At 39.9% G+C, this 14,707-nt stretch overlaps 1 protein-coding gene across 1 annotated transcript in view; it reads left to right on the top strand.

The window, feature by feature from the left end:
• Window positions 1-14,707, top strand: part of LOC5570605 — a 291,060-nt gene that overhangs the window by 236,223 nt on the left and 40,130 nt on the right. Inside the window, exon 3 of the mRNA XM_021853699.1 lies at window positions 7,994-8,192. Within this exon, the coding sequence (XP_021709391.1) occupies window positions 7,994-8,192 (199 nt within the window). The remainder of the gene's footprint in view (window positions 1-7,993; window positions 8,193-14,707) is intronic.

Raw genomic sequence — 14,707 nt, 5'->3', positions numbered from 1 at the left:
AAGTCTAGAACACACTTTTTCTCTTGACACCAATTTTCTTACATCTATAATATCGACGGAGTTTATGCCTAAGCAACGAGCTACCATAAAACTGATATCTTTTTCGGTCACATTTGGATCGATATTCGTTACAAACAAATCGAACGTTTTGTTATCGTCGTTTTGCGAATGTTGTTCATCAGAAACATATACATCTGCTTGAGAATTTTCGCACATTGAATTTGTTGCTCCCTGAAGACAAGGCGATGACACAGGAGTAGAGTGGCGTTGCGTATTTCCATCAGACGAAGGCTTCTCAGATGCAGTGATAGCAGCTAAAGTTTCAAATATCGTTGCAACTTTGGTTTTCAACTCCATAATCTCCTGGTCCACGGATCGAGTTGCGATCTGCAGTGGCTCTCGACGTTCACGGTATTTGCAAAAATATGCCATACAGCAATCACACAGCCAAATTATGTTATTCGATAACGCATTCCATTGCTGTTCATCAACACCGACACATGATGCATGGAAACGTTTAGAACATTTGCCTTCACACACGGTATACATAGCTCCTTCGGTGATGATTTGCGAACACTTCTGGCAGTCCATTGTGAACAGCGAACACATTGGAGTAGATGCAGTCGAGGTATGCGAAGAGCAAAACATTCGATATTTGAAGCCGAATATTATTGCTTTATCCACAACAAAACTAATATATGATGTTGGACTCTCGAAGCAAACACGTGAATCATTGATTTTCTCAACACGGTAATATTAAAACCGGCGTAAAAACTTGGAAAACAGCGTTCAATCACGAGCGACTAGTAAGCACGTCAAGCCACAATCAACACAACAACAATCCCAGGATCTAGATTTTTTAGCAAGATGGTATCTTCGGCAAAGTTGTTCAGTAGGTCAAGGGCCGCTGTGATAGGCCGCTTGTTTCGGAATTCTGCCACCAGATGCTGCTAGTGAGCATTTAATTTTTCAAACACCGATATCTCAGGATCCTGATTACCTAGAAAGATGATGTTTTCGACAAAGTTGTTGAGTAGGTCAAGGAATAAAATATGATAAGCCACCTAACAAGAAAATCTGCCACCAGATGGCGCTACACGCTCAAAAAAGAGTTCTGGAAAACGTGAACTGTCAAAAATACACCACGAACAACCACCAACGGTCATATAAGCATGATCTAGTTTCTGGTGTATTTTTGCTTGCTGACAAGTTCACGTCTGCTGTTCACGGATACGAGAACGGATTTTTTTTCTGTGTAGTGAGCATGCAATATTTTAATCACGAATATCTCAGGATCCCAATTTTATAGAAAGATGGTGTTGTCGGCAAAGTTTTTCAGTAATTCAAGCACTAAACATGTGATGTGCCGTTTGATTCGGAATTCTTCCACAAAACGATGCTAGTTATAAAGCAATTTTCGAATGTAGATATTTCAGGATCCTGGTTAGGAAAATAAAATTAGATTATAACGATGGTATCTTTGATGAAGTTGTTCTGTATACCACGGGTCAACGTGCTAGGGGTAAAATATACCTACTCAAAATTCTTTCACATTCAATTCAAAATGCAATGGGCTGCTAGATTACATATTCATCCATCAGGTTAGAGACTGAGCTCCTGATTTATTTTTTTTTTTTCAAATACAGAATCTCAAGTCCCCGATTATTTTAAAACTAGAGTTCTTTATCAAATTGATTTAGTAAGGAAAGTGCTGACATGTTATTAGCAATTATATTTGGAATTATGTAACCCGGCACCAGTGATTCTCGCTGAATTGCTCAAGAGGTGAACATAGTGCAACGACATTACCCTTGGCCTCAGACCCTCATCTCCCTGGAACCACCTTACGAGTGACAGCCGTAGTTACTGTATTCCAACACTCGGCCTCCGCACACATTCTCTCATATTGTCGAGGGACGTGTCCCCTCGGCGTGTAGCGAGCATGCGATCTCTCACAACAGTGAAACATGGGCAATCGAAAACAACATGCTCTGCTGTTTCCTCAACACCAGCACAATTGGGAAACTCAGGAGATTTTGAGTGCCCGAACCTATGCGGGTACTGTCTAGAGCAACTATGTCCTGACAAGAACTGCGTCAGGTGTAAGTTCAATTCCCCATGGTTTCTTCCAAACCAATCTGAAACATTTGGTATTAGCCGATGGATCCATCGACCTTTAGTGGAATTATCCCATTCCGGCTGCCAGCTTCTGAGTGTTTCCTCTTTACACGAGTCGCGGACTCCTCTGGTACCGTAAAATCGGGTGTAATTGATCAGAAGGGTGAAACTGATCATCGTATCACACGATTTTATTTATTCGTAATGGAGCACAAATATCAATGTAAGCTGCAATAAATGAACGTTGTTTGTCGTAACTATTGTCGAATTGTGTGTTGTGAAGTTTTATTGCGTTAAAGAATGTTTATTATTATGAAAATAATGTAAAATTTCAAAATCATGCACGGTGCAGTATTGACAAACACCTATAAACTTCTATTTCTAAGCAAGGATTTGAATATGGTATAAACCTGAAAGTTTATGAGGATGCTTGAGATATATCCCCAAACCAGATTTCATTACCAAAACTCGTACCAATTAGCTCATATGGTTGAATTAATTGAATTTCTCTTAGATATCATTCAATTCCTTAGGAAATTGCATACATTTAGGCGTTTTCCGCGTAATTGTTGAAATTTAACTTTTCGTTATTTATATAAGTATTGCATTGTTAAGAATTTGACAAGCATATTCGTATTCAGAGAGCTCAAATTTATCATGTAGAGTTGTTTTGAAAACTAACAATAATGGCATTGACAAGTGATCAATTTCACCCCGAAACGAGATCCCCTGATTTTTTATTTTAGAGATATTTGTATATGTATATATTTGTATACTAAAATGACATTTGTTAGAAAATTTCGCTACATGAGTCGATGAGGCTCACCTTCGTACTTGTTTTCCTACATTTAGTTGTTTGGCATTGTTAACATTATAGAAAACAGACTAGAAAAACCGTGAAAAATTATCAATTTCACCCGAAATTACGGTACCTCTTTGGTTGAAGTATTGAACATCTTCCTTGATGATGAGCCCTATGGGCGTCATCCCGGCTATGATGCACACGGCCTCTATAGATACCGTCCGGTATGCACTTGCTACTCTTAAGCACATTATCCTGTATGTGCTTTCTAACCGCTTTAGGGTTTTGCTCGTTCTAAGCGCTTTCGACCAGATTGGCCCTCCATACCTTTGTATGGATAGCACCACGCTTGCCAGGAGTTTGCGTTTGCTGGAAATTACAGCAGAGTTGTTAGACATTATCCTCGAAAGCGCCGCTATAGCCGTAGATGCCCTTTTACAGGCATATTCAACATGGCTAGCGAAGCTGAGCTTGTCATCGATCATCACTCCAAGATGCCTAAAAGATCGCTTGGACTCTATGGTGCAATCACCTACCGAGATAAGCGCCTGTTGCTCGGACTTGCGGTTGTTGACCACTACCACCTCAGTATTGTGACGGGCCAGTCCTAGTTTCCTAGACTTCTTCCATTCCTCAACTATGGAAATAGAGTACGCTGTTGTTAACTGCACTTCCTCCATCGATTCACCATAGACCACTAAAGTGATATCGTCGGCGAAGCCAACAATCTTAACACCCGTCGGAAGGGGCAGGCTCAGTACGTCATCGTACATCGCATTCCATAACAGCGGGCCCAGGATTGAACCTTGAGGTACTCCTGCGGTATTTCGAACGCTTTGTTGCCCCTTCTCTGTGTCGTACAGTAGAATCGTACCATCAAAATATTGTTTTATTTTTCTTTATTGACGAGATTTTTAGCCCTGGGCTAGTTCATCTCGGGAACAACGGCGTTACTTCCCTTCCGAAGGAAGTTGTCACTATAACATGTATGTCATAAGTGACTATCTCGGGGATGGGATTTGATCCCAGGTCCTCGGCGTGAGAGGCGTGTATTCTAACCACTACACCAGGCCCGTCACCACCATCAAAATAGCTTTCTAGAAGCTTACATAACTGCACTGGTACCTTGAGGCGGTGAAGTGCGTGTGCTTTTGCTTCCCAACTTGCGCTGTTGAACGAATTCTTCACATCCAGAGTGGCAACCGCGCAGTAACGGATGCCGTTCCTTTTATGCTCGATTGCCACCTCAGCTGTCTGAACGACCGACTGGATAGCGTCCAGAGTGGATTTAGCTTTCCTGAATCCAAACTGATTATTGGACAGGCCATCCACACCTTCTGTATACGGTACTACTCTGTTGAGAATCAACCTCTCCAATAACTTGCCCGTCGTACCTAGTAGACAGATAGGTCTATACGCCGACGGGTCACCTGGTGGTTTCTCCGCCTTTGGTAGTACAGTTAACTCTCCCTTACTCGATATTAAAGGGACCATCGAGTTAGGGAGGTATCGAGTTACAGAACACAAAACCAGTGCAACTGCGATCCAAGGGACCATCGAGTTAGCCATGAAAACCAACTTTTACTATGGTTCTCTAACTCGATATCGAGATACGGAATATCGAGTAAGGGAGAGTTAGCTGTAGCACCAGTTTCTGTCACTTCCATACATCCGGAAAGATTCCTTGATCAATACAGCGTTGCATCGTAGTTCTGAACATGTCCAGATCTGCATTCACTGCTGCTTTTAAGGCAACATTCGGGATACCATCGGGTCCCGGGGCCTTGCTTGACGCGAATGATTTCACAACTTCTGCCAGCTCTTCGTTCGTCACTCTCGCCACTTCTTCTCCTTCATCTGCCGCATACGGCGCTGGGGGCCATGGGCTTGTGGGATGGTGCGGGAAGAGTACATCGACTATCGATCGCAGCAACTCGGGCGACTTCTCTTGTGGTGCTATGGCACCTTTAGCCTTAGCCATTACCACTCTGTAGGCGTCACCCTATGCTCGAATTGGAACTCTCGCATATACTATCAAAGCATGCCCGTTTTCGACTTTTGATTTCCTTTTTGAGAGCCAATTTTGCCTCTCTGAATGCTGCAACGCGTTCTTCTCTTTGTGCTTCTGTGCGTGCGCGTTGCATTTGCGCATTGCAGATTGCTCGAAGATTTGCAATTGATTCGCACCACCAGTACACAGGCGGCCTGTTTTCTCTAGGAGGGGCTTTTCTCGGCATGGAAGCATCACACGCATGATATCACAGCAACTATCTCTTCACCGTTTAGGTGCAGAGTGTTCCGTTCGCGCCTCAGGGCTTCAGTGAATACTTCGCCGTCGAAGCGCGCTGTTTTCCATCCTCGGGCTTGGGTCGAGTTACATCGCGCTGCCTTCCGCCCGCCTGGTATTATACTATAGAGAATCGATTGATGATCGCTATGTGTTTAACCGTTATCAACGCGTCAGTTCATGGTACCTAAAAGGTTAGGACTACAAAACGTCACGTCGATAATCGATTCTGCACCATTTCTGCGGAAGGAACTCACTATACCCACATTTGCCAGCCATTTAATGCGACCAGGGATTTCAACAACAGTTGGCCTCTCTGGTTGGTGCAGCGGCTGCCCCATTCTACTGCCCATGCATTAAAGTCATTAGCTATCACTACTGCAACAACACGTAACAACTGCAATAGAATACGCCGTTGATTTTTGCTATAGCAAAACCGTCATTTTTTAGCTGTTGAGTCCTATCCGCCACCCAGTTTCCGTTGTTGGCTGGTATGCGGTATGGGTCCGATAGTTAAACCACGTCAGTCTTGGTTACCGAGACTGACTGCCAAAGCAGCTGCTGGGCTGCATGACAGTGGTTTAAATTTAACCTTCCAGTCGTCGCGCGGTTTGTCACCAGGTTGACACCACGCTGCTGTTGTTAACGAAAAGCGTGGTTTTTTCAACAGTGTTGTACAAAATACAACAGCGCGACGACTGAAGTGTTAACTGTGTTACTTCCGTTTTGGCTGCTTTGATACTCCGCTTGTGCCCGGACATTTGGGTCCGCCCGTTAAGTGTCCGTTGTCTGCTCTGTCGACACATATTAGGCACTTAGCGATTTGCTTACAATCGCTTGCCCTATGGCCTTCGGTGTCGCATTTTCTGCACATCCTACTTCTGTCGGGACCATTGCAATTCCACGACTTATGGCCCTTCCCGGAGCACTTGAAACAAACTTCAGGAGGCTGTTGCTCAGCCGGCAAACCGACCAGTCTACCTTGAGTATGCCCAAGTTCTTCGCTTCGTTGGCATCTGTGACCGGCAGCCTAATCGCCGCCACCTGGGTGCCCTGCGGGCCCTTTCTAGCGTCTAGCGTCAGAGCAAGAGCAATCCAAGGCAAGGTTGTGTACATTGAGGTCACTGACAATCATTTTAGGTTCCGACTACCGGAAGATTATGAATGCATTGTCCTATATTGAAAAAAAAAAATCCCAGGAGCTTAACTCCGACTATTGGCATTTGAAAATCGATGTTGAGAATAGTGAACGGAATCGATTATAGCACTCCGAGAGCGACGGAACGGTGGATATTGCCCTTTCGTTTCAGAGTCCACACGTATTTGCCGCCGAGTGAGCGGTTGAGCCGTTCGATTGTGACCCGGTTGATCTCCTGTAGATCCAGGCTCCAAGGTGGATCGTTGCTTATCAGGATCTGAAGGGCACCTAGGTTACTGAAGAAGCCGTTGATGTTCCACTTTGCCGGCTTTGACAATGCTGGATCACAGTTGATTATATTGGCACATGGGGGTTGGTAATGGATGTAGTCGTTGCACGAACAAGGCAGAGCCTCACATTGGCGTGAATTTTGTTACTAATTGAACGATCTACGACAGAAACTGTTTTTTGTGAGGTCAAAAATTATGTGAAAAACTTCCATATGAGTATCCGGCCAGTAGAGTATTATACCGGTAAAGTTTTAAAAATGTATCTTGGTTTCTGAGAAACGTCTAGTGTCCGGGCATAATGGCTGTCGTCCAGGATTCTCCCCTACTATGCCATTTAATTCTAGAGTTTGCATCTTTTGACAGATACGCGTATTTCGACCTCAATTGTAAGGTCATCTTCAATGTTGTATACTATACTCGACTTTAGTCAAGTTCGGATTTCATTTACTAAGAGAATTCTGTAAATCTACCCCATTTAAAGGTTTTAATTCTCATATTTTTGGGATAATGGTAATTCGTAGCAAAAATCTTGAAATTTCGTAGTTTGCCAAGGCAATACATATGTAAAACCAAAAATTTGCAATAGTTTTCATTTTATAAATTAAAATATTATGTCTGACACACGGTTTCCGCGATAATTTCTATTGTCTCCCTACATATTTCTTTATCAAAAATAATTTCTTCGGCTTTCGCTATGAGAGCAATTACATTCAATGGCAGTTAAATCCAAAAACAAATACACGTTTTAAGTCGCTACATTTCTAATCACGGGATAGGATGAAAATACCGCATTTATCACCTGTGCAAGCACTTGAGGTAAACGATAGATATTTATTTTCCACTTTATCGTATAGCTCAACCACCTTTTAGCAAATAGTTATTGATACTATGGTGGCATACGAATACAATCAAATTGGCGAATAAAATAATAGCAATATAGCCACCAAACCGGGAAAAGCGGGGATTTTGAGGTGGTAACAGAGAAAATCGTATTGAACAAACATTTTCGAGCTTTAAATTTACAAACCATTAGCAATAAGTTGTAGAAAGTCGGTTTGTTTGATTATATTTTAATGAGTGTTTCAGTCTGCGAACTTTTGCCTCACAATCAATTTTGAAACTGTTATAACTAAAAATGGGAGAATATTTTGACATAAGTTTGTTCAGCAAAATTGTAGCCATTATGTCGAAGATCCACTTTTTGGAATTTGTTTTTTTTTCGACTATTATGGTTCCTGTAAATATTGTTTATTCTACTAAGGTCAATCTCTTGCCCCACCTTACCCTATATGAATTGTTGTGATATTTCTACGATGATATCTAATACGTTTATTCTCTTTTATTTTTCCCGTCCCCAGGTTTATGGGCGTATGTGTTCAAGAAGGTCAGCTGCACGCCCTCACCGAGTACATCGAAGATGGTTCACTGGAGCAGCTGATCGCAAACAGCGCCATTTATTTGTCACCGCTGTTGAAAATACGGATCGCACTCGGGATCGCCCGAGGGATGCAGTACGTGCACGATGTTGGCATATTTCATCGTGATCTTACAAGCAAGGTAATACTCCTAATAATAATTTGTAGAAAGTCAATAACAGATAGGCACCGAGCAGCGTTATGAAGAGCGAAATCGCCGTTATGCTTTAAACCAAAGTGTCGTACATCAACACAGGAATTCTCTAATTTCGCGCATTTTCAAAAACTGCTAATGCAATGAAAACTAAAGATGATTGTATTTTTCCATAAAACAGTAATGTACAGTCAGTGACAAAAGTTAGTAAGCAAATGCTGTGTTCCATACAAAATTCCCAAGTTTGGGGATCTGTATCTTAGATTCTGAAATTTGAGCTTGATTGACCGCTCGTAGTTGCTACTCCAGTATTGCTAGATCAGTTGCACCTACGAGAAATCTTTAAAGAAATTTCTGAAGGTGCATCATGTGGAATCCCAGGTCAAATTTGAAGAGGAATTCCTGGCAGTGTATCAATCGTACTCACGGATAATCTCAGGAGGAATTTTAGGAGCAACTTCTAGGGAAAATGTGGCGGAAATGGGCGGGATCTGGAAAAATAATTGTTTTCTTGTATTTTAAAGGACTGAAACAAAGTAGCAAATACAGGAAAAGCTTGGAGAACCATTGCTGGTTATTAATTGAAGAACAATTAACCTTGATGTGAGATTTCAATTTTTTATATTCAGGGTGGCCTGATATTGAACTGAATTTTAAATAAAAAAAACTAAATACGTGCCAGGATCAAAGTGGTAAACTTTGATTCAGGAATTATTAATGCATCTCAGATATTCATTTGATACCAGAAATGCCTTCATGCGGGGCTTATGGTATCGGATAACGACCTCGGGATGTACGTGTATGAACAAGCATCCTTGAAATAGGTCGCTGTTGAGCTGTCAACCTTCCATTTCCAGGGCTAAAATTATTTGCAACTATAAACAAAACTGTAAATAGTTGAAAATAAGTTTCTTCCATAAAAGCACTGCCGGTTCAGTGGGCGATATATCCCTTTCGGGACGGACCATATTTGAGTGATTATTTCAAAATTTACCTTATAAACTCATCATCTCGTAGAACAAAACATTCTTTATTTTGGCTATTCTATCACTCCATGAACTTTTTAGGGTCAAATTCAGACCAGCACAATTGTGCTGGTCCGTCCCCAAGGCGGTCGATGCTCGAAAAAAAAATATTTTTTTTTATTTTTTTAGAAAGTTGTTCAAGTCATGCCTTTTTAAAAAATTTTGGACCCGTATTTTTTTATTTCGTCATTAGGGTACTCTTTCGTGAGATAGGGTGACCCAAAAATTCAGAAATAATAATGTTTTTTTAATGCACATTGAAATTTAAAAAAATAATGTACTTTAATTAATATGATTTTTTTTTTATAAATGGAACGAGAACAATGTACGAGAGATAAAAATACTTCATATTCTCTCTAAGATTCAAAGCATCACGTGACGATGACTTTTATCGAGATTATTCAAGAACTAGTCTACGTCATATAAAAATGGGTAAACATACATGTATGAATAACTTGAAAACTAATTGGCTCAATCAAATCGTCTTTGTTTTGCTATGTTTGTTTATATCCTCCTAAATTATGTGGGATTTTTCCTCAAAAATAATTATGCAATAGAAATTAAAATTGAAAATAATAATAAACCTTCGAATTGTTTAGTGGAATACCTATAAATAAATGAAAACCGAATTGAGAACTATATCATTTTATTCCACTACAGTTTGTATCCTTTGACAGTTACGCATAATTCGACCTCCACTATAAGGCCGTTGTCAGAGTCGTGTACTAGACTCGAAAATTAAATTATTTTTTTAGAGACTCCCTCCAACCTCTTTCACTCACTTTACCTAACATATACACTATCACTTTTGAAATCACATAGCCCTCCTTCAAATGATGCTTGAACGATGTTTTTGTTAAGGTTGGTAACATGGAACTAATTTATTTTAAATAAGTGGAATCATTCATTTTATTCCTAGAGCTAAAATGGAAACGTCAAAATATTCAGTCTGCGTAAGCAGCTTTCCTAAAAATTCATGTAAATTTACGTCATATGTGTCCGACAGCTTGGACGTTTTTAAGTGCTAATAATTACCATCCTGCTTCTCAACTTCTCATGAGCACTTCCACAGATATTAACTAACAGCTCTCTTTGGCAATCGACCAATGTTGCATGTGTATATCGTGTGACAGGTACGATCATACTCTACGCTCAGGGAAGTCGAGAAAATTCCCTTTACAAAAAGATGCTCGACCGGCTGGACTCTAACCTACGACCCTCAGCATGATCTTGCTTAGTATCTGCGTGTATACCGTTATGGCTATCTGGCTCCCAATATAAAATTTGCTTTATTTTATTTTTTACATCGAGTCTATTTGCTTAAAATGGAATTTAAGGGGTCTATTTTGTAAATCGAGCAGATTCATGTGACTCGTCTGTAATCACTGTCGATCAAAGCAAGCAGGCATATTTCAGATGTCACCCGTCGACTCCAATAGTAATCTAGTCACATAGAGTGACAATTGTCGAGAAACTCGAGTGACAAAGCCGTGTCGAGCGAATTTTTTGGTCGACAGTGACTCCAGTCGAGTCATTCTGATCGACTCGACTTATAAAATAGACCCCTAAGTCATTGTAATACAGTAGAGACCCGATTTTGTCAGCCCCCGATGAATTTTAGGCTGACAAAATCGGGAACCTGACAATTTTTTCTGTTTTTCAAATTTTAACGTGTTAATATTTGCTTAGGGTTAGTTCTGTTTGATCTTTCGACCTTGACGCTTGCTTTTGCCGGAGCGAGCGACGAGGGCAGGATCAAACATGTCGCGCGTCGATCTCGTAAGTGAAAAAGTGGCGTGATCGGGGAGTTCGGTTGGAGTAAGTTAAAAAGTGCCGCGATCGGTTCGTTCTTTTTGATCTTTCGACGACCTTGACGCTTGCTCCTGGGCAGTGCGTCAAGAAAGCCCAAGCTGTCGTCCGTGTTTTTTTTTCGGGTCGCGCGCCTATTTTTTTTCTGAGTGCTAGCCGAGCAAATGAGTGAAGCTGAAAGTGGATTGTGGCTGCTCAGTCAAGGATAACGGATCAATTGGTGAGCTCGTTTCATGCTACTATTTCTAATCTATAAAATATGTATGACTGCACATTTAATCGTTACAATGGTGTGATGTAAATATGATGTTTCAACAAACTATGGATGGTTCGTCACTGTGAGTGTCGAGACAAACTCTGATTCATGATTTATTTATGTTTAACATTTTTTTTTTGTTCAGAACACCCCTTATATACCTTTATTTTTGTAATTAAAAAAACTTTGAATGGTTCGACACTACAAGTGTAGACTTGCGAAAGGTTCACTTTATTCAACAAACTTTGGATGGTTCGCCACTGTAAGTGTCGGCATAAGAATAAGAGTGTTCACCAATTGAGTTTTTCTTTCTTCTCAAATGAGTAAAATATAATAACACATGCTTTCGTACTGACAGCTGTAGGAATGTTACATTTAGGTATTTGTTCAACAAACTTTGAATGGTTCGTCACCTCAAGTGTCGGCATAATTTTCCTCTACATAGAAATTATATGAACAATTACATTTACGTATAAGCATGTATATATCTCACAAATCATTGTTTATCATGGTCTAATCGCTTATCAAAGTGAATCCTTTGACCCAACGATCCTCCCCATTAACAAAAATCCCTCCCAGTAACCTTTGTGGAGATGCAGAGGCAAACACGGTCTCCAAATAGCAAAGGTTACACACTAACATTCCTTCCCTCAATCCCACCTGACTGCAAGGACGTGGCCGGCGCCGTTATTGACCTTGTATAAATAGAGGCACTGAATTATGCACACTGAAGAAGATTATGGCCAATCCCAGCTGAACTTCTAGTTGATTCTTTGTGCATTTTCACTGACTTCGGTCAATCACGGAATAGCAACCATTGATATGTGTAGTCAGTCTAAGCTAAGCTAAGCTAAGCTAAGCTAAGCTTTTAACGTGTTAATATTTGCTTATGAACTACGTTTAAGACCTACATAGCTTTTAAAGGGGGGCGAGGGACATGGGCGTAGTTAGGTTTTTTTTTTATCAGGGGGGGAAAAGCGGCCCTCACAATTTCATTCTCAAATTTCACGCCAAAGGATCCCTTTGATCGGCAATTTTGCTCTGGCCTGTAAGACAACCGGCATCAATCTGAATCTTAGTTCTACCTAACCGTTGAATTATCTAAGCATTTTTCTTAGGACACCGCAATTCCTAAGAAAAATCAATCGAAAATTTCTTTAGGTTTTTTTTCAGAATTTCTTTTAAAATGGCATCAGTAATTGCCTCGAAGCTCTTCTTGCAATTTGTTAAGTATAATTAATAGAATATTTCAACTGGAGATTCCTATGGAAATTTTAAAACATTTTTAAATTCGTCCAGATCTGTTTTTAAGATTTTTATAGAATTGTTTTAAAAGTTTCATCAAGAATTTGACCTGGAATTGTTGTAAAAAAATTGTTTCCAGTATGAAAATTAAAAAATAATATTTTAAGAAACTTTCTTAAGTTTGCCATTTTTTTGTGTTCGTAGAGGTATTCATAAATGACATTCGATAAAGTCGTGAATAATTATTGCCATACCTATGGGATGATTAAATGCTTGAAAAAGATCTTCGTGAAATTCCTGGTCGAATTAATGAAAAATCTCGTGAGATGATTCCAGAAAGAATCCTTCATAATCTTAGTAGTTTTGCAAAAAAAAATAGAAGTGAAATTAAAAGAGACAATTTACACCGTCTTCAGCACGTAGGCTGCACAGACTGAACGATCACCAACATTAGGCAACGGACAACACGAAACACCCAGTAGCCCAGTGATGAATTTTTCGTTTGACGAAAAGTTTTCACCGACTGGAGCGGGAATCGAACCCACACCCCGTGGCACAATACGCCTAAACGACTGACGCCGCTAACCGCAAGGCCACGAAGCCCACAATTAGAGGAATTTCTGAAGAAATCTCTAAGACAGTTTTGAGAGGACTTTTTGAAACTATTGATGAGTCCTAGGCCAAACTACATTAAGAATACTGTGAGCAAATTTCATCAAAATGTTACTTTGAAGGGATACTTTCAAGAGCTTATAGAGTTATTCAAGGCAGAAAACCAATAAAACATTAGGAGGAAATTTTAAAGGAAATCTTTGAGATATTACTTAAAAAAACCTGAAAGAATGTAACAAAATGTGACTAATGAGTTAAATTTCCAGTACAAACGGTTACCTGGTTCTCTAGATATGTGTTCTTGAAAATCCGAGGTTTGGCTTCGATGCATCTTAACCTTTAGAGAAATTTTTAGAGGAATTCATGAATGACCCTACATACCAAATTTCTTTTTCGTGAACTCGGCTGTGTTTTTCGGTTTTTCATTTTTAACAAATAATTGCCAGGTTGCCAAGTAACGAAGCACGATTGACTGATACTCGAGAATGTATGTAATTCGTTTGTCGACTACTCAGTTGTGCATATCTCCATTGCGGACTGTTGATAAAACCTTCGAACAATGTCTGGCAAGATGTTTTCAAAAAGTCTGATGTTTGGTAGACTTTTTAAGTTTTGTAATCTACCATGACGCAACTACTGCATAAATACGAGTGCTGGAGACAAATTATGCACTATTGTGGACATTAGAACCAGATTCAGCCACTTAATTCGATCAAAATACTGAAAATGAAAATTGGTAGTCTACAACGAACATCGACCAGGTAAGTGCCGGCACCAGCACAATTGTGCTGGTCCCACTTTGTCCCTCCAGAAATATTTGCTGTGTGAATCAATTCTCATTTGGTCTTCACCATTTCAAAGAATGACTCTTTCACTCTCGATTCGTATCTGTGCATACCTAGAAAAAACGAATAGTTGAAAAGTTGCGACAGATAAAACTTTTTCAATTCTTACGGTGTTTGTTTACTTTTTGTTTACCCTGAGCTGGTGTTTTCTAAACACGATGTAAACAAAAGCTGTTGTGCTTGATTACAAGTATCAATGATAATTCAATAATCGAAATCGAAAAAGTTTAGTAAAACAATGATTTATTGGTTGAAATAGTCATTCGATGTCAAGGGTGCCGAACAGCACAATTGTGCTGGTTCGTCCCGAAAGGGATATTGTACTCACACACATACTCTTAGGGAAAATGTGAATGAATGCTTAAAGGAATTCATATAATTCCTGAAATGATAATTGAAGGAACTGGCATAGAAATTCTCATAGATCTTCCTGAAAAAATGCAAAAAAAAAATTCTTTAAAAACTGCAGAATGTTTTTTTTAATATAACTCTTGTGGGAAACAACTAAGGAAATCAAAATGATCAAGAAAAACGTTGTAGTGTTCGTGGATTTCCTGAAGCAAATTACGAAAAATATCCTCTAACAATCCCTTGAACGCTGGATGATTTTTTAGGATGTAGTGGTAGCGATGGGCGATTTTGAATCGATGTTACGAACATCGATTTTTTCGTTCCGATTAATCGATTTTTTTAATCGATGTTGGGATGACT

Source organism: Aedes aegypti, chromosome 1, assembly GCF_002204515.2.
Source record: "Aedes aegypti strain LVP_AGWG chromosome 1, AaegL5.0 Primary Assembly, whole genome shotgun sequence".
In the NCBI taxonomy this organism is placed as follows: Eukaryota; Metazoa; Arthropoda; class Insecta; order Diptera; family Culicidae; genus Aedes; species Aedes aegypti.
Note: the sequence above shows the minus strand (reverse complement) of the source record. Positions and strands in the feature narration are given on the sequence as shown.